Source organism: Ranitomeya variabilis, chromosome 3 (assembly GCF_051348905.1).
Source record: "Ranitomeya variabilis isolate aRanVar5 chromosome 3, aRanVar5.hap1, whole genome shotgun sequence".
NCBI lineage: Eukaryota > Metazoa > Chordata > Amphibia > Anura > Dendrobatidae > Ranitomeya > Ranitomeya variabilis.
Window position 1 is genome coordinate 686,365,826 of NC_135234.1, and position 21,985 is coordinate 686,387,810.

General features: G+C 43.6%; 1 protein-coding gene across 2 annotated transcripts in view; it reads right to left on the reverse strand.

Moving 5' to 3' along the window:
* Nucleotides 1-21,985, reverse strand: part of CERS5 (ceramide synthase 5) — a 91,816-nt gene that overhangs the window by 50,794 nt on the left and 19,037 nt on the right. For both annotated transcript variants that reach the window (XM_077298068.1, XM_077298067.1), the window contains exon 2: nt 94-199. In XM_077298068.1, the coding sequence (XP_077154183.1) occupies nt 94-199 (106 nt within the window). The remainder of the gene's footprint in view (nt 1-93; nt 200-21,985) is intronic.

The window sequence follows — 21,985 nt, forward strand, 5'->3', positions numbered from 1 at the left end:
GAAATTAGCGTTTTTTGAGGCGATATCCAGTCCCCTTTAAGCAATGGAGCATGCTGAAAGAAGCTGGTCATGGAGCTAGATGCACTCACTGACCTTTGTGATGGATATGAAGACTTTTTCTAGGATGGCATTGGGCTGAGCTTTTCGGGGTCCAGTGCCCTGCAGGCCTAGTCGTAGTGCACATGGCGTAGCAAGAAACCTGTAAAAGACAAATAACTAGTCACAAACTGATATTACCATAATAATCATGAACCCTTAAAATGGATCTTTCTCCTGTTTGATAATGTTAAACAGGACACATCATGGAACAGTGGCTGCAGAGGTGAATACAACAATTTTTACGTGCGATTCACTGGTGCTTCATTGGGGGTCTCTGAGACTAGATTTGTCTCTAGGGGTGTGTACTTCTTCCCCTGCATGAGGATGAGCAATCATAAGCAGGTAGCATTGTGCAGGGGAGAAAATAATACTCCCTCCTCTCTGATCTCTGCAACTATGGTGAAGAGCTACAGCAGAGCCTAGTTATGTATCATTACAAACACTTCCACATTTCATCTCACAGCAGTTAGTGAGAAGGAAAAAGAGGAGACAACATAGATGTGGAAGAGTTTGTAGTTATATCAAACTCATCTCTGCTGTATCTTTATTCAGTAGATGAAGAGTTACACATTACTAACACTTCCAGATCTCAGCTCACAGTTCAACAGGCTCAAATTAGTGAGAGATCCTTTCTATACGATTATAGCACAGTTATTATACAGCTTGCTGACCCATTTCCAATCCAAGGCTTCACATTTCAGCACACATGCCAAGCACTCGGCTAAATTATGTATGTTTCCCTGCAATTATAAAGTAAGTAAAGTGCTTTAAAAGTTCACAGTAAACACTGAAAACAACGAGTAAAAAATGGATTTGTGCCAAAGTTTCTCTTTTCTCTACAGGTTTAGAACAAGGATTCATGGTGAACATTCTTGCAAGCAGTTTACAGTAAAACTACAATATTACTGCAATCTTAACCCTTCTCCTGCCAAGGTCTTATCACATACAACCTTGCAGGCTAGGCTGTGGAGTCAGAGTTGGGGAAATTGAGGAGTCAGAGGTTTGGCTTACGCACTTGGGTGGCAACTCAATAGTCAAGAACGTATGTGATTCATCTAGGATAAAATTCCATCTCGGCTACAGAAGAGATCCAGGGTTTATTTTTAAGCCGAGATTCACTGCTGTAGTCGTGACCCAAAATATTGGTTAAATTGAGAGCTGCAGATGCCTGACTTTCACCTTAACCTGCATCATCTCAAGCTGGGCTGTGACTACAGCAGTGAATACCAGCTTCAAAATGACCTCTAGATCGCTTCTATCCCGGTGATCCAGGCTGAGATACAGCTTGTCACACGATCCCTGTGGCCAATAAGCTTTGGCTCCTGTACGGACGAATAACACAAATCCGGAGGAAGTAAGAGCAGAAGGAACAGCGCCAGCACCGGAGGGGAGTAGAGATATTTTACAAGGGGGAATACCTAAGGACTGAAGGGGTTGTCCGAGTAGTGAACAACCCTTTTAAACCAAACCAATGTGAAGGAATGGAAGGGTGGCAGGAGGAAAAAAAAAAAGTTACAGCTTTAACAATATGGCAACAAACATTTCTCAATAAAAGGTGGGTTTTACTGTAAAAAAAAAAAAAAAAAGTGATAAAATACAAGTAAAACTGTATTTATTTGGCATCATTCTGTCCATAATGACCCAAACTCAAAAGGAGCATGTAATGTATCCAACTTGAAAGCCATCAAAAAGTCAGAATCGCTGTTTGTGTGGTCTCACAAAAAATAAAAAGCAATCAAGAAGTCACATATGCACAAAAGGTGAAATGAAAACAAACTTGCCCTGCCAAAAATAAACTACATCAACAGAAAGAGAACAGTTCTGTCTCCCAGATTTTTTACACACACACACGATCATATCTGGGGGTGGGGGAAGGTTCTGTACACTAATACCTTAGGGACTCTAAAAATGCATTACAGGGCATTAGGCCACGCTCAGTATTTGGCATCAGTATTTGTAAGCCAAAACCAGGAGTGGAACAATCAGGGGAAAAGTATAAAAGAAACATATGCACCACTTCTGTATTTTCCACCCACTCCTAGTTTTGGCTTACAAATAATTGCATTTTTTTCTTTCCACTTTACATTAGTTCATATTTATCACCTGAAACTTCCTAAAACCACATACACACACAGTGGCGTGTGAAAGTATTTACCCCCCCTTGGAGTCTTACCCATTTTGTTACTTTACAACCTGTGTAAATTTTTGGTAATCCGATTTGTGTGTGATGCACTAATTAGTCTAAGTTGGTGAAGTGAGAAAAATATAGTCATGATTTAAATTTATGGGATGAAATAACTAAAAATGTGCATATGTTTTCACCAATTTTGATGTGAAGTCCCTGCAAATTTCTGTTGCAAGCAATTCTCTTCATATGTCCCATGCTTAGTGACAGGATGTCCACCTGTGTCTAATGTCACATTGTCTGTCACCACAGAGGCTGTAAGACCATTAAGCAAGAGGCGCCACTAACCAAACAACACCATGAAGACCAAGACGATCTCCAAACAAGTCAGGGACAAAGTTGTTGACAAGTACAAGTCAAGGTTGGTTATAAAAAAAAAAAAAATTTATATATATATATATATATATATATATATATATATATATATATATCCCAATCTCTGATGATCCCAGAGCACCATCAAATCCATTATCATCAAATGGAAGAACATGGTACCATGACAAACCTGCCAAGGGCCGTCCACCAAAACCCTCAGCCCCGGGGGCTAGGAGAGCATTAATCAAAGAGGCAGAACAGAGACCAAAGGTAACCCTGAGGGAGCTGCAGGAACTCATGGTGACTGGAGTATTAGTCCATAAGACCACAATAAGCCGTACACTCCTCAGAAGTTGCCTTTATGGAAGAGTGAGCAAAAAAAATAGTTTTTACTTATACACAAAAATTGTAAGGCTCATTTTGAGTTTGCAAAAGACATGTGGGAGACTCCCTAAATGAATGGAGGAAAGTGCTGTGGTCCGGATGAGACAAAAGATGAGCTTTTTGGCCACCAAGGTAAACGCTATGTCTGGCGCTAACACAGCTCATCACCCCAAGTACACCATTTTCGGCAGGAGGGACGTGAAAAATGGTCAAAGGCGATGTGAAGATGGATGGTGTGAAATACAGGGATACTATGAAGCAAAACCTGCTTCAGTCTCTCAGTGATTTGACACTGGGATGGAGGTTTACCTTCCAACAAGACAATGACCAAAACATACAGCTAAAGCAATATTCGAGTGGTTCAAGAAGAAAAACATGCTAATGTTTTGGCCTAGTCAAAGCGCAGACCTTAATCCAATTGAGAATCTGTGGTCAGACTTGAAGATTGCTGTTCACCAGAGGAAACATCTAAAGGCCCCGTCACACATAGCGAGATCGCTAGCGAGATCGCTGCTGAGTCACAAGTTTTGTGACGCAACAGCGACCTCAGTAGCGATCTCGCTATGTGTGACACGTACCAGCGATCAGGCCCCTGCTGTGAGATCGCTGGTCGTGTCGGAATGGCCTGGACCTTTTTTTGGTCGTTGAGGTCCCGCTGACATCGCTGAATCGGTGTGTGTGACACCGATCCAGCGATGTCTTCACTGGTAACCAGGGTAAACATCGGGTTACTAAGCGCAGGGCCGCGCTTAGTAACCCGATGTTTACCCTGGTTACCAGCGTAAATGTAAAAAAAAAAAAAACACTACATACTCACCATCTGATGTCCATCAGGTCCCTTGCCGTCCGCTTCCTGCTCTGACTGAGTGCCGCCGTACAGTGAGAGCACAGCACAGCAGTGACGTCACCGCTGTGATCTGCTTTCACTTTACGGCGGCACTCAGAGCAGGAAGCGGACGGCAAGGGACCTGACGGACATCAGATGGTGAGTATGTAGTGTTTGTTTTTTTTGGTAACCAGGGTAAACATCGGGTTACTAAGCGCGGCCCTGCGCTTAGTAACCCGATGTTTACCCTGGTTACCCGGGTGCTGCAGGGGGACTTCGGCATCGTTGAAGACAGTTTCAACGATGCCGAAGTCGTTCCCCTGATCGCTGGTCGCTGGAGAGAGCTGTCTGTGTGACAGCTCCCCAGCGACCACACAACGACTTACCAACGATCACGGCCAGGTCGTATCACTGGTTGTGATCGTTGGTAAATCGCTATGTGAGACGGGGCCTTAACAGTGGGAAGATGTGGAAAGCCCATTGAGACTTATCGAAATGATTTGCAGCTTTAATTTCCAAAAAAGGAGGCTCGACAAAGTACTGACTTTGGGGGTGAAAAGTTATGCACACTGAAGCTTTCAGTTATTTTCTTTTTCTTCACAACCCTGGCATTCCGGGTTGTGAGGCAGCAAAACAAAAATTGCCAAAGGTGAATTTTTTTTTTCCCAAAATTTCATGAAGGTGCCCGTGAGCCGTGCCGTGGCATAACAATGTGTCGGGTGTCTACTTTCAGAAAATATATTAGTATGAGGGGGTGGGGGTCTTAATTCCTTTTTTTGTTTTGTAATTTAGATTTTATTTATATACGTCAGAAGTCCTAAGACTGTCCTAGTTACTTGAGAAGGTTAATTATTTTTTGGAGCAAGAAGTCAAATTTAGGCTACTAGATAAAAATCTGACGGTTGGAATTGATGCAATTTATCTTATGTAAACTGCAACTGTAGCTTAACCCCGCAGAAAGAAATTGAATGTGAGCACTGGTCACAGGAATGACATTGATTTGGCATATAACCAAAAAACAAACAAACAAAAAAAAAAAAAAACAGCCTTTATTTTTCTGGAGGTTCACCGCCTATTTTTTTTTTAATCCCAAAACGCTTATTTTATGTAGATTTAAGGCAGTCACAGTTACCCACACAAGCCCTCCATCGTTACCTTTGGTCTTTGATATTACAGTACTGACCACTGCAGCCAATAACTAGGCTATATGGTCCTGCACCATTTAAATAGACATCACCTCTGAGCCTTGTGACTGGCTGCAGCGTTCATGCCTTTAATGATGTCACAAATACAGTCATAAGCAAAGACCAGGGGCGTCAGCAGGGTTAGGGTCAGTTAGAGTAACTGTCAGAAGGATAAAGACTAGTGCTGAGCGAGTGTACTCGTTCGGGTTTTCTCGAGCACGCTCCCCCTGAGTATTTTTCGTGCTTGGAGATTTATAGTTTTCATCGCCGCAGCTGAATGATTTACATCTGTTAGCCAGCATAAGTACTTGTGGGGGTTGCCTGGTTGCTAGGAAATCCCCACATGTAATCAAGCAGACTAGTAGCTGTAAATCATTCAGCTGCTGGGATGAAAACGTAATCTCCAAGCAGTCATAAATATTCGGAGGTCACCCGAGCGTGGAAAACCCGAACAACGAGTATACTCCCTCATCGCTAAGACCATCATTAATCTCCTTTTTGAAAAATCGTGTCTTCTCCCCAAACCCCACCCCCACCCCCCTGAGCCTCATTACATAAGGTTTTTAGACTACAAGCTACCACATCAAGCTTCTCACATAAAGGTGGCCATACACCTAAACCCCTGGAGCTTTTTCCGTTTTTCGCTCCCCTCCTTCCCAGAGCCATAACTTTTGAATTTTTTCGGCAATTTGGCCATGTGAGGGCTTATTTTTTGCGGGGCGAGATGTACTTTTGAACGATACCATTGGTTTTACCATGCTGTGTACTAGAAAACGGGGAAAAAATTCCAAGTGTGATGAAATTGCAAAAAAAGTGCAATCTCACACTTGTTTTTTCTTTGACTTTTTTGCTAGGTTCACCAAATGCTAAAACTAACCTGCCATTATGATTTTAACGATATCATTTTGGTGCAGATACGTTTTTTTGATCGCCCGTTATTACATTTTAATGCAATGTTGCGGCGACCAAAAAAAAAGTAATTTTGGCGTTTTGATTTTTTTTTTTTAATTGTTTTATTTTGATTGGGGCAAAAGGGGGCGATTTGAACTTTTATATATTTTTTTTAGATTTTTAAACACTTTTTTTTTTGGGCATGCTTCAATAGCCTCCATAGGAGGCTAGAAGCATGCACAACTCGATCGGCTCTGCTACATAGAGGTGAAGCACAGATCAGGTGTACTTTGAACGCCGACCACAGGGTGGCGCTCCAAGCAATCGGCCAACAACCATAGAGGTCTCAAGGAGACCTCTGGTTGTTATGGCAATGCACCGCTGACCCCCGATCATGTGACGGGGGGTCAGCAGTACGAGCACTTCCGGCCGCGCAGCCGGGAGCGCTAGTTAAATGCCGCTGTCAGCGCTTGACGGTGGCATTTAACTAGTTAATGGTCGCGGGCGGATCGCGATTCCGCTCGCGCTCATTGCGCGCACATGTCAGCTGTGCAAAACAGCTGACATGTCGCGGCTTTAAGGTGGGCTCACCGCCGGAGCCCACCTCAAAGCAGGGGATCTGCCAGCTGACGTACTATTCCGTCAGCTGGCAGAAAGGGGTTAAAGGGAAGCCGTCAGCAGGTTTGTGCCATATGAGCTTCAGCCCTCATATAAAGAATTCTAATATGCTGCATATCTGTCCTGTAACAAAAAGAGATAACAGCTTTTATTATACGCACCTGTCGAGCGGACCGGTCCAATGGGTGTTGCTTGTCTTGCTCCGGCGCCACCCTTATTTTGACGCCGTCCTTCTGTGCTTTGTGTGGCTGACGCATCCTACCCTCGTAAGGGCATAGAGAAGTACGCCTGCGCAGGAGCGCAATGCCGGGGAGACTGGAGGACATAGGACGCGTAATCCACATGGAGTCCAGAACGATCAGGGTTAGGGTGCCACAGTGTAAATAGGGTTTTAAAAGAGTTACCGTAAATATTCACATGTATATAAACCTTTTCCTTCCTCTTTCCATTCCTGGTGGTGGAGGATATAATGTTGGATAAGTAGGTATATTTTTATTATACACCTGATGAAGGCTGTAAGCTTCCGAAACGCGTTGTGTAATAATCTTCCATTTTGAAATGCTCATTGAAGCAATCAAAAAGACACCGTCCTTGATTCAGCGTGGGCAACAGAAGACGGCGCTGATCCTGGTCTTCCATTTCTGATACTTCCATGGTGGGAAACTCCTGGGAGCGTTTTCCCCCGTGTCTCCGGGAATAGCTGCAGTCTATCACTTCTAAATCCAAACCAAAATGAGATAGTCCATGAGCCGGGCCAGATATCGGTACCACCCGGAGTGACTAATTTTCTTTGGTATTTTTAGGTAGATGCATGTCTGTAGTTTATTTTTTGATATGATAGCCCTTACATATACGTAGCTTATTAACCCCTTCAGCCCTAGGCCTATTTGTACCCAAGTGCCTAAGCCAATCTGACCTGTGCCACTTCATGGGCTAATAACTTTGGAACGCTTTCACCTATCCAAGCCATTCTGAGATTGTTTTCTCGTGACATATTGTACTTCACGTCAGTGCTAAATGGGAGTCAATATATTTTACCTTTCTATATAAAAAAATGCTAAATATTCGGAAATTTTGGAAAAATCGGCAATTTTTTAACTTTGAAATTCTCTGCTTTTTACAAAAATACTGATACCCCCCATAATAGTTATTAATTTACACTCCCCACATGTTTACTTCATATTGGCATCATTTTGAAAATGAAACCTTATTGTTTTACGACGTAATAGGGCTTATAGTTTTATGCGCAATTTTTCACATTTACAGCAAAACCCACTTTTCAAAGGACCAAGTCACTTCTGAAGTCACTTTAAGGGGCTTACATAACAGAAACCACCCATAAATTACCCCATTTTGCAAACTACACCCCTCAAGCTGTTCAAAACTCATTTTTAAAAACTGTTAACCCTTTAGGTGTTCCACAGGAATTTTAGCAGAATGAAGGCGAAATTTCAAAATTTCATTTTTTTTCCAGATATTACATTGTAATCCAATTTTACCTGCAACCTAGCAAGGGTTAACGGCAAACCCAAACTTGGTTACCCTAATTCTGCAGTTTATAGAAACACCCCACATGTACTCGTAAACTAAAGTATGGGCACACAGCACAGCTCAACACGGAAGGAGCGCTATGTGGTTTTTGGGTGGCGGATTCACTGGAAGAAATCTAGGGGGCCATGTCACATTTGAAGGCTGCCTGAGGTACCCCCACAGTGGAAACCCCAAAAAGTGACCCTATTTTGGAAACTACACCCCCAAGGAATCTATGAAGCACTTATGAGGCTTGCATGGAAAAACTTCCTTCCATGGCTAGAAGAAAACCATGCAAGGGACCTTCACCATCTGGATGAAACACTGAAGAACATCACAAACTTTCGCATCAGTGTGTCGCAGGGATCCTTCGAAAAGCTCTTGGATAATGAATCTTGCACACTTACCCTGAAGCTCTTTCAAGTTTATCTTGAGACCCTCAGAAATGAACAACTCTCAGCATTCTGGATGTCATACTTGGACATGGTCGAGACCATGCTGGCCCTGGTTCGAGCTTCAAGAGAAGGCAACTGGATGCTTCACCTAGGAGCAATCCGACAGATGATACCATGGTGTTTTGCCTATGACAAGGTCAACTATGCCCGATACCTAACCTATTACTATGCCACAATGTCTCGGCTGCCCATAGAACACCCAGAGGTCCATGAATACTTCATGCAAGGTGGCTTTTCGGTCCAGATCGGTAGCAAGAATCCTTTTGGACGAATTCCTGTGGACCAGACCATTGAAGAGACAATCAACAAAGACACCCAGACACCAGGGGGCACAAAAGGCTTCAGCCTCAAAGTTGGAGCTGTTTCCAGGTTCTACCTGACATCAGAGTACCGCAGTATGTACTTGAGGCAGCTGAGGGCCCTGGTAGGCCAACAATATACTGACTTCAGCCATTCAGACCTACAGGTGTCTAGGATTAGAAGAGATGAAGCCGATGTCCAATCTTTCGTTCAACTGCTGGAGACAGGTTGGGTGAACCCCTTCAACAAAGAGCATAATGGTGAACTTATCAGTTTGTCAACAGCGACTGTAGCACCACCAGATGTAGCCAAAGACCTTCAAGGGGCATACAGTATAGGAGAGGATGCATATCAAACATTCAAGGATGAGCGTTTGGGTACCGATAAGCCAACTACATTGTTTCATGACAAGATGACGAAGAACAAACTTAAAACGTTCTCTAACATCCAAATGAAGACACGCAGACAAGGTCTTGGCAAGGAGGTAATTTTGAAGGCTGACAGAAACCTATTTGGCCAGATGATACTTGTAGCTGAGAACAGAAAGCTACAAATGAGTGATGTCTTGACTCATCCCCTGGGTCCATTGCCATGGGCACTTGCCAATGGTGATGGGTCTATCCGCAAGACCAACAAGGCTGCCCTCGCAAGGGAGTTGGAGAGGAATGCTCGTCCTGCAGAAGTGATCCCCGAGCCCTCTGCAACCATCATTGATGGGATGAGCCTGGTTCAGAAACTGAAGGGAAACAATGCAACATTTGGCCAGCTAGCAGGCACAGCAATGAGTCGCGCTATCCATGAGGGTGCTAAGAGCAAGCGCATTGATATTGTCTTTGACGTCTACAAGGAGACATCCATCAAAGATACAGAAAGAGTCAACAGATATGAAGGCACAGGGATCCATTTCAAGAACATTCAACATGGGCACAACATCCAGCAGTGGAAAAAGCTTCTAAGTAGTTCCTCCAACAAGGCAAGTCTCATAAAGTTTCTGGTAGAAGAATGGAAGGCGAAACACCACAGGGAGAAGCTTGAGGAGAAGGAGCTGTATGTCACATGTGAGCAGCTCTGCTTTAAGATCACCAAAGAACAGTGGGAAGAGGCTGCTGACCTTAAGTCAAATCAAGAAGAAGCAGACACACGCCTCCTTCTCCATGCTCTTCATGCAGCAGAATCTGGTTACAAGTCGGTCATCATCACTTCGGAGGATACTGATGTCATGGTCCTGTGTCTGGGCATGTGCCACAAAATCCCATCCCACCTGTTCCAGAAATGCGGTACACAGAACCGGACAAGATTCCTGGATATCACCACTCTGAGCCGAACATTGGGAGGCAGCGTATGTGATTCATTGATTGGTATGCATGCATTTACAGGCTGTGACACCGTCAGTGCATTCGCTGGCCGTGGGAAGATGACGACACTCAAGCAGTTGAAGATGAACAAGACATACCAGGATGCCTTTCAGGAAGTTGGTCGTTCATGGGAAGTGTCTACCGAACTTTTTGAGAAGTTACAGGAAATCACCTGCCACATGTACCTGCCAACTACCCAAACAACTGAGGTAAACAGGCTCCGTTATCAGCTGTTCTGTGCCAGACGTGGAGTGGTAGAGTCAAGTCAACTCCCTCCTTGCCAGGACTGCCTTTTCATGCATGCACTGCGTGCAAACTACCAGGCTGCGATCTGGAGGAGAAGTCTGCAGAGCCAGCCATGGGTTGCAAACCCAACAGACTGCGGTTGGATGATAGATAACGACGGAAAGCTTGTTGTCAAGTGGATGCAAGGGGCACCAGCACCAGAAGCTATTATACAGCTACTGTCCTGCAAGTGTGTGCGGTCATGTGAACTTCCTCAGTGTACTTGCCTCAGCAATGGCCTGAAGTGCACAGACATGTGCAGATTACAGACATGCCAGAACAAGGGTACTGAAGACGAGCCAGTAGAACAACAGTCAGATTCAGAGTCCGATGTTGAAGATATTATGGAGTAACATATATATATATATATATATATATATATATATATATATATATATATATATATATATATATATATATATATATGCACATGACATGTTCAGTGTGTATTTACATAACTTGGATTAAATTTTGTTACAAATACTACATCTAGTCACTCCGGGTGGTACCGATATCGTCATATTTGGTTCTTGGCTCATGCTAAAATTCCTGTGGAACACCTAAAGGGTTAACAGTTTTTAAAAATGAGTTTTGAACAGCTTGAGGGGTGTAGTTTGCAAAATGGGGTAATTTATGGGTGGTTTCTGTTATGTAAGCCCCTTAAAGTGACTTCAGAAGTGACTTGGTCCTTTGAAAAGTGGGTTTTGCTGTAAATGTGAAAAATTGCGCATAAAACTATAAGCCCTATTACGTCGTAAAACAATAAGGTTTCATTTTCAAAATGATGCCAATATGAAGTAAACATGTGGGGAGTGTAAATTAATAACTATTATGGGGGGTATCAGTATTTTTGTAAAAAGCAGAGAATTTCAAAGTTAAAAAATTGCCGATTTTTCCAAAATTTCCGAATATTTAGCATTTTTTTATATAGAAAGGTAAAATATATTGACTCCCATTTAGCACTGACGTGAAGTACAATATGTCACGAGAAAACAATCTCAGAATGGCTTGGATAGGTGAAAGCGTTCCAAAGTTATTAGCCCATGAAGTGGCACAGGTCAGATTGGCTTAGGCACTTGGGTACAAATAGGCCTAGGGCTGAAGGGGTTAATAAGCTACGTATATGTAAGGGCTATCATATCAAAAAATAAACTACAGACATGCATCTACCTAAAAATACCAAAGAGAATTAGTCACTCCGCTTGGTACCGATATCGTCAAATTTGGTTCTTGGCTCATGGACTAAGAGTTGTGCCTCAGGCAGCACACCTACATCAGGTGAGCAAGTTTCCTTATACAGCGCAACCTAAACTTACTACACTTAGAGGAAAAAAAAAAAACACGTGGCGCTGTCTATTAGGATTTCCCATACAAATAGAAACACGGACATGTGAAGGAGGACTGAGGGTATGGAAACATGTTAAGATCTACATCAAAACATCTCTAGGCAGGAAAAATACTGCATTAACCCCCCCCCAAAAAACAAAACAAAAAATTACATACATACATACATACATACAGGGGTTGGACAAAATAATGGAAACACCTGGAGACATCAACAAAAGTTAGTTTAATATGGTATAATTATTATTAATTTATATAGCACCATTAATTCCATGGTGCTGTACATGAGAAAGGGGTTACATACAGGGTTATAAATATCGTTTACAGTAAACACGTTTACAGTGACAGACTGGTACAGAGGGGAGAGAGGACCCTGTCCTTGCGGACTTACAATTTATGGGATAGTGGGGAAGAGACAGAAGGTCGGAGGTGCAGCTGCTCTGGCGATGGCGAGGCATCTAATCTAATCTTTATTTTTATATAGCGCTAACATATTCCGTAGCGCTTTACTGTTTGCACACATTATCATCACTGTCCCCGATGGGGCTCACAATCTAAATTCCCTATCAGTATGTCTTTGGAATGTGGGAGGAAACCGGAGTACCCGGAGGAAACCCACGCAAACACGGAGAGAACATACAAACTCTTTGCAGATGTTGTCCTTGGTGGGGTTTAAACCCAGGACTCCAGCGCGGCAAGGCTGCTGTGCTAACCACTGCGCCACCGTGCTGCCCATGGTATAGGTCCACCTTTTGTGGCGATTGCAGCCTCAATTCTCCGAGGTATGGATTCATACAAGGTGTGAATTGTTTCCAAAGGAATTTCAGCCCATTCCGCAGTTAAAACACACCACTTCTTTGAGCGACGATGGCGGCGGAAATCGACGTCTAACTTGAATCTCTAAAATCGACCATAAATGCCCAATAATGTTGAGGTCTGGGGATTGTGGGGGCCAGATGAGATGCTCAACTTCATTAGAATGTTCCTCGTGCCATGCTTTAACGATTCTAGCTGTTTGAATTGGTGCATTATCCTGAAAAATGGCGTTCCCCTCCGGGAACAGTGCTTGAACCATTGGATGCACTTGGTCGCCCAAAATGCCTAAATAATCTCGGCTGTTAATTCTTCCATGAAGGGATATCATTGGCCAGGCGGATCTCCACGAAATAGCACCCCAGATCATCACAGAACCTACGCCATGTTTTACGGTTGGAAGAAGGCAGTCTGGATGGAATGCTTTCGGCTGTCTCCAAACGTACACTCGGCCGGAGGTCGGAAATAGGGAAAACAATGATTCGTCTGAGACTATATGTTTCCACTGCTCGAGGGACCATTCTGGAGGTTTCTACACCACTCTAAATGCTTGGAAACATTTGTCAATGAGAGCAGCGGTTTTCTAATTGCAGCTCTTCCGTGGAATCCAGATTTGTGCAGCTCCCGACGAACAGTTTTTGTGGAAATTGGGTTCTGTAGGTGTTCATTGAGCTCAGCAGTGATTTTCGGAGCCGTGGTCTTGCAATCCTCTCTCACAATTCGCTGTAGAGTCCAACGGTCTCTCGCAGTCAACTTTGACATTCGGCCGGACCTGTGCTTTGCTGCAGACCTTTTTCCTTCTCTTTCAAACACAGTCATTACCTTGGAGACAGTACCTCTTGACACGCCAAGCATTCGGGCACTTTCTGTTACACTAGCGCCTGCCATACGAGCACCAACAATTTGGCCTCTTTGAAAATCTGAGAGGTCTGCCATTGGTATCAGGTTCTCATCAATGTTCTTACAATTATGCAAAACAAACAGTTAATTTACATAAACATATTACATAACACAAATAATCAACTACAAAACATTACCATATCTCACGGTTTGCATGTTTATCACATGTTCGAAGATTATGATGCCAAAACGTTAGGTGTTTCCATTATTTTGTCCAACCCCTGTATATACAATCAATCTATCTATACACATATATACACACTAATTAATATAAATATATATATATATATATATATATATATATATATATATATATACATACACACACACACAAATATAAGTGTATATCTATATATCTATATATAATTGTCTAAGGGGTACATCCGTCTTTCTGTCGGCAACTTCAGTCACGGTTATTCATTCGCTGATTGGTCTTGCCAGCTGCCTGTCATGGCTGCCGCGACCAATCAGCGACGGGCACAGTCCGATTAGTCCCTCTCTACTCCCCTGCAGTCACTGCCCGGCGCCCGCTCCATACTCCCCGCAGTCACGGCTCACACAGGGTTAATGCCAGCGGTAACGGACCGCGTTATGCCACGGGTAACTCACTCCGTTACCGCCGCTATTAACCCTGTGTGACCAAGTTTTTACTATTGAGGCTGCCTATGCAAAAAAAACAACAAAAAACAACAAATTATATACTCACCTTCCGCCGCCTTTCCGACACTCTGGTGACCGGTCCATGCAAATGGCAGGTTCCGGTGCCAAGGTTGGTGTGCGGTAAGGACCTGCCATGACGTCACGATCATGTGACCGCGACGTCATCACAGGCCCTGCGCGAGAAGGACCTGCCATGACGTCACAGTCATGTGACCGCGACGTCATCGCAGGCCCTGTGCGCCTGCGCGAGAAGGACCTGCCGTGACGTCACGGTCATGTGACCGCGACGTCATCACAACCTCGTACCGGAAGCTGCCCCTGAACCGAACACAGACGACAGAATTACTAGAGGCCCCTCGGAAGGTGAGTATATGTTTATTTTTTAACCTGTGACATACGTGGCTGGGCAATATGCTATGTCACTGGGCAATATACTACGTCACTGGGCAATATACTACGTCACTGGTCAATATACTACGTCACTGGTCAATATACTACGTGGACATGCATATTCTAGAATACCCGATGCGTTAGAATCGGGCCACATGTATGTATGTATGTATGTATGTATGTATGTATGTATGTATGTATGTATGTATGTATGTATGTATGTATGTACACTGTGTTCCAAATTATTATGCAAATAATATTTCCTCATATTTTCTCTAAATTACCTATCTGAATTGCAGTCATTGTTATTTTGCAGTCATCTACTATTCTAGTATAATTGCAATGTTTTGGAACAAACTGCCTATGAAAACAGTATCTTTTTAAAAAAAAATAAAATAAACACTCAAAATGCATGTTCCAAATTATTATGCACAGCAAAGTTTACAACCTTTTTTTTTATTATTATTTTGAACAAAAAAAAATGGCCAATTTTGAAGTTATCAGCATTTTCAGCTTATTACAAAATGAAATCAAACAGTTTTCAAGTGAAAACTTTATTCTAGGTGGTGTTACATTTGCACATAGGACCCCTTGTTCGAAAGAAGCTTCTGAACTCTCTCGTCCATTGAATTTGTCAGTTTTTGGATGGTTTCTGCTTCAATTGTTTTGCATGTGGACAGAATACCCTCCCAGAGCTGTTGCTTAGATGTGAACTGCCTCCCACCATCATAGACACTCCTTTTGATGATGCTCCAGAGGTTCTCAATGGGGTTGAGGCCAGGGGAAGACGGTGGCCACACCATAAGTTTGTCCTCTTTTATGCCCATAGCAGCCAGAAATGCAGATGTGTTTTTTGCAGCATGAGACGGTGCATTATTATGCATGAAAATGATCTTGCTGCGGAAAGCACGGTTCTTTCTTCCTCTTGAACCATGGCAGGAAGTGTTGTTTTAGAAACTCCACATAGATTATGGAGTTCATCTTTACCCCTTCAGGGATCATAAAGGGGCCGACAATCTCTCTCCCCATGATTCCAGCCCAAAACATTACTCCACCTCCTCCTTGTTGGCGCCTTAGCCGTGTTTTCATGGGGTGTCCATCCTCCACTCCATCCATCTGGACCATCGAGCGTTGCACGGCACTCATCGGTGAACAAAACCATTTGGAAGTCAGTCTTCATGTATCGTTTGGCCCACTGGAGCCGTTTCTGCTTGTTGCAGTGGATAGAGGTGGTCGACAGGATGGCTTACGCACAGCTGCAAACCTCTGAAGGACCCTGCATCTTGTTGTTCTGGGGACGTTGGAGGCACCAGCAGCTTCAAAAACTTGTCTGCTGCTATGACAAGGCATTTTTGCAGCTGCTCTTTTAACCTTACGCAATTGCCTGTTGGAAAGAGTCCTCAATTTTTCCTTATCAGCACGCACACGTGTGTGCTGGGAATCAGCTACATACTTCTTGATTGTGTGATGATCACGATAAAGTGTCTTGGCAATGTTGATTGTGTTCATGCCTTGACCTAAATACTCCACAATTTGTTGCTTCTCAGCAGCCGACACATCCTTTTTCTTTCCCATTTTGGCAAAAAATGTAGGCTGCTTAATAATGTGGAACAGCCTTCTTAAGTAGTCTTGCCTTTATTTGGACACACCTGCCAAACTAATGTGTGTGCGTATATATATATATATATATATATATATATATATATATATATATATATATATATATATATATATATATATAATTATTATTATTTATTGTTATAGCGCCATTTATTCCATGGCGCTTTACATGTGAGGAGGGGTATACATAATAAAAACAAGTACAATAATCTTGAACAATACAAGTCATAACTGGTACAGGAGGAGAGAGAGGACCCTGCCCGCGAAGGCTCACTAATATATATATATATATATAGTATATATACACACACACACACACACACACACACACATATATACACACACACACACGCATACATACTCCCTTTCCCCCATTTATTAGAAAGGATGAAAAAAAGGCAGAAAGAAAAGAAAATGAAAGGATTGACACTGTAAGGGAAAAATAAGCAGCATGTTGCTTCAGAAACCTCACTTTGCTGGTGCAGTGAAAAGCCTTTTTCCGCTGGGTAAAATGCGACGTGTGAACATACCCTAAATGACCATTTGATTAGAAGCTACACACTAAACAAGGCTTAATGTGAACCAACTACATGCCAGTATCGCAGGTAACCTGGCTCGGATACAAGGCCATCTACACCCATTTCATAGAGATGCCATTATCTAACCACAGCCCGTAACCACTACTAAATCAGCAGGACAGACGCACACTGGAAACCTTTGCTTAATATTTCACTCCATTTCCTGTAAGCCTCGCCAGCCGCACCTCGCTCTTAGCATCACAAGGTGAAATTTCACATCCATGTGTCAGGCTTTGAGCCATAGTGAAAGCCTCATGTTAAAAGCCCCCGGGAATTATTCCTGATGGAGCACAACAAACATCACATAGCACACACTGTCTGCTCCGACCAACCTACAGACCATGTGCGGCGTCGGCTTCTGCTGTACACATACCCCTTTTTTTTTCCATATCTCTACATTTGGTTTTGTACTTTTAAATTTAAAAACATTAAAGTATTTTTTCTATCAATTGTATCAGAAGTTAGTATTTGAGGATGAGATCAGAATGATTAACTTCCATCCTTAAAAACCTGTGAAATAATTAGGGAATGCTCAGATGACGGAATTATAGGGGATTTTTAGAGCAAATTCAGAGCTAAAATCCACTGGATAGCAACATCCCACAGACATGAACGGGGTTTTACCAAACGTCTTCACTTGTATTACAAAGTTTCAGAATAAGAAACGTGGAAATAAGTGGCCTGTCGCTCATATTGGGCACAAAGCACCATCAATAGCTCAGTTGAATGACAATGGGGCCAATCCTTGTGTGGATCAACCGCAGAGTAAAACAACAACAGATCTAATGGTCGACTTCGACCACCTGTTCGGCATCTACGGTGCCACAATAGTGATGGCAGGTAGGATATACACCTTAGATACAGGATGAACGTGCACAGTGCTGCGCCCCTAATGTAATTACGGAAACACGCCAGATTTCATCCGTTCTATGAACCTCATTCCAGGACTGTGGAGTCGGGAAGACAAACCTCCGACTCCTCAATTTCCATGACTCCGACTCCACAGCCCTGCCTCCTTCTAAGGCCACATTCACACAGCCGTGTTCTGCCTGTTTTTTTTATTCCCACAGCCGTGTTCTGCCTGTTTTTTTTATTCACACAGCAGTGTTCTGCCTGTTTTTTTTTTTATTCCCACAGACGTGTTCTGCCTGTTTTTTTTATTCCCACAGCCGTGTTGTGCCTGTTTTTTTTTTTATTCCCACAGACGTGTTCTGCCTGTTTTTTTATTCCCACAGCCGTGTTCTGGCTGTTTTTTTCCACGTACAGACTCTAGGTTTCATTGATCCATACATCCGCTTTAAAAACAGATTGGTGTGTCTGGTCTGTAACACTCAGAGCACATGGTGCCACTTCCCTTCTGAGGATCACACTTGGCCATTGAAGTCTTTGGAGACCCATAGTAAGCAGATGAAACACAAAGACGCTGTACATCAGTTTTCCATCAATTTCACCCGTTTTTAAATTGATCCATTGCTTTGGTGGAAAAAAAAAAAAAAAAAAAAAAAGTTACACCTGCGAGGGGGATGACCCTCTCTGTGCCACCATCTGTGGGTGTAATAGCTGCCTGTTATCGCACGGACTATTCAGGTCGGTAAAATGAGCCGGATAGTACAGGCTTTAATATTGATCTATGTGCTGTGCACTGCACACACTGACCGCATTATAGAGGAAGATATGGAGCACGTATGTGAAGGAACAGGTCGTCTGGAAGACTCACAGACAGAAAACCTTTCATCCAGGCAGCAGAGTCTCCGCTTGCACACGGCGGCGTATCAATTACCCATCGCTAAGTCTAGTACATTCATATACACAGGGCGATGACAGAGCGAGCGGCCGGCCGCCATTACCTGCTCATCAGAAGCCATAGAATGGGCCGGTGTTTGCTCAACCATTGGGCAGGGATAAAAACGGTTCTTCACTGCACAGCTATAATAATAAACACTGCTTTAACCCCTTAATGACCACCAATAAGTCTTTTTACTGACCAGAGATATAAGAGAATAGCCTCCCCACACAGGTGACAATCCAGCAGCTGTCGGCTGTACACTATAGCTGACAACTTGCTGCATTAGCCACAATCACGGTATGTGCACACGTCAGGATTTTGTCAGGATTTTTCATCAGGTTTTGTAGCCAAAACCAGGAGTGGGTGATAAATGCAGAAGTGGTGCATATGTTTCTGTTATACTTTTCCTCTAATTGTTCCACTCCTGGTTTTGGCTACAAATCCTGATGAAAAATCCTGACGTGTGCACATACCCTTAGGCTATGTGCACACGTCCAGATTTCTTGCAGAAATTTCCTGAAGAAAACCGGAAATTTTCTGCAAGAATTCCGCAATTTTTTTTTTGGCGTTTTTTTCACGGTTTTTTTAGCTTTCTGCAAGCGTAATTAGCTTGCAGAATGCTAAAGTTTTCCAAGCGATCTGTAGCATCACTTGGAAAACTGACTGACAGGTTGGTCACACTTGTCAAACATAGTGTTTGACAAGTGTGACCAACTTTTTACTATAGATGCAGCTTATGCAGCATCTATAGTAAAAGATAGAATGTTTAAAAATAAAAAAAATTAAAAAAATGGTTATACTCACCCAGACATCTCATCAGCGGCGTCCGTTCCTCTTCCTATAGCTGGTGTGTGCGCGCAGGACCTTCCATGACGTCGCGGTCATGTGCAGGGGTGGATTAAAGGGTAGCCAGGGCCCCGGGCTGTTCAGACACTGTGGGCCCCCCCGGTCATGTGACGGGGGTCAAGTTATACCTGAACCAGATTATTCCAGAAAAATGGCCGGGCCCTACTCTACTGTAACCTATTAAATATTTGTTAAAATATGCAATACAATTTAGGTATATTTTGACCAATATCACAAACAAGGAACAAATACCACCGAACCATGGCCAGACCACAAATTACAACCACAGAATCGAATAATATCACATACAAGGAACACCGCACCATGTCAAGAACACATATTACCACCACTTGGTGACCAAACAGCACATACAAGGGACAAATACCACAACACCATTTCCAGACCACATATTACCACCACATAGTGACTGAATACTACAATACTGATCAGTAAAAAAAAAAAAAAAAAAAAAAAAAAACACACAATACTATCACCATAAGTGCCAGTATTCACAGGAGATCTGTACTTAGTATGCAGTGTCTGTGTAGAGGTAATACAGAGATCACTGGTGGTATTATACACAGGAGCTCTGTATATAATGTATAGGTAATCCAGTGATCACTGGTGACATTATACACAGGAGCTCTGTATATAGTATACAGTGTATAGTGTCAGTGTATAGGTAACACTGACTCACCAGTGATGTCTCTAAGTGAAGTCCTTCATCTTTCATCCAGCACAGACCGTCATCAATTCTTCCAGCCAGGACTCGTTTCTGCAGGAAATAACACAGTTATCTCGAGCTCCGCTTGCAGAACACATTACTTAATTTTTGACAACTTCTACATTACACCACATGAAAAAAAGGCGACATAGTGTCACACTACACAGTAACGGACCACCCCCCCATTTAAAACAGTATACTCAAAAAATAAAATAAATACATCACTGCAGTAATAATATCCCTTAATTAGCCCCTATGGTAATAATATTCCCCATCCTGGCCCCGTTTATTTAATTCCTGGCTCCAGCCATATGTTCTCCCATCCTGCCCTCATGAATATCCATTCTACCCCATATGATCTCCCCATCCTGCCCCATCTGTCTCCATCTCCATCGTATCCATCCTGCCCCATGATCCAATCCTGCCCCATGTCTTTCATTCTGCCCCGTATCTACATTCTGCCCATGCCTCCAGTCCTGCCCCCAGTGTGTCCAGCAATCTGCCCCAGTATGTCCACCATATTGCCCCAGTATCCAGCAATCTGCCCGTGTGTCCAGCATTGCCCCCAGACAGTGTGTCCAGCAATCTGCCCCAGTGTCTGACTCCAGCATATTGCCCCCAGTGTCTCTAGCAATCATCTGCCCCAGTGTGTCCTCCAGCATTGCCCCCAGTGTGTCCAGCAATCTGCCCCAGTGTCTCCAGCATTGCCCCAGTGTGTCCAGCAATCATCTGCCCCAGTGTCTCCAGCATTGCCCCAGTGTGTCCAGCAATCATCTGCCCCAGTGTGTCCTCCAGCATTGCCCCCAGTGTGTCCATAGTATATACATCACATAGCACTCAGCTGTATTCTAGGCTAGTGTGAGCGCCGACTAAGGGTATGTTTCCACGTTCAGTAAATGCTGTGGATTTGATGCTGCGTAGAGCCACAGCGTCCAATCTGCAGCGTCCAGCATAGTGGAGGGGATTTCAAGAAATCCTGTCTCCACTATGTGTGTACAGATGCCCACGGGTTCCCTGTGTATACCCACGTGCGGTGCGCCTTTATAGACATCAGTATGTCTATTTATCTTGTGGAGACGATCAGTCTCCGCAAGATAAATATCAGTCTAATTTATAGGGTACAGTGATTCCACACGGTTCAGTGAACACATCTGCGTGTACAAAAGTCGGCAGCGCGGACATGTGCTGCGTCCAAAGTGCTGCCTAAGGCCATGTGCACACGCTGCGGATTCCGTTGCGGAATTTTTCACAGCGGATTTGATTAAATCCGCAGTGCAAAAAGTACTGCAGATTTATCGTTGTTTTTGTGCAGTTTCCACAGCGGTTTTAGACACCTGCGGATTTTTAATATGGAGCAGGAGCCAAACCGCTGCGGATTCCGCACAAAGAATTGACATGCTGCGGAAAATAAACCGCAGCGTTTCCGCGCGTTTTTTTCCGCAGCATGTGCACAGCGGTTTTTGTTTTCCATAGGTTTACATTGTACTGTAAACGCATGGAAAACTGCTGTGGATCCGCGTCAAAAACCGCACCGTGTGCACATACCCTAATCCTGAACGTGGAAACATACCCCAAGAGCCTTTATTCCCCCTGCAATATACAGTGCGTGTGATACGTATGATAGATATCTATACATAGTGTGTGGTGGTGGAAGGTTAGCCTATTCTTCAGCTATAAAGCCTGATGCACAGTGTCCTACTGACCCCCTGCAGAGAAGGATGAGGCTGCTGTGTCCCATCCGCCCCCTGACAGGACTCAGCAGCTCCAGTCTGAACGTTTTTCAGAGCAGTTTGGAGAGACACCTGTGGGAATCTTCAGAGAGAGCTGCTGTGTCCTGAGGGGCAGAGTGGGCTCAGCAGCCGTAGGCTTCTCTGCAGGAGGTGGAGGAGGGGGTCAC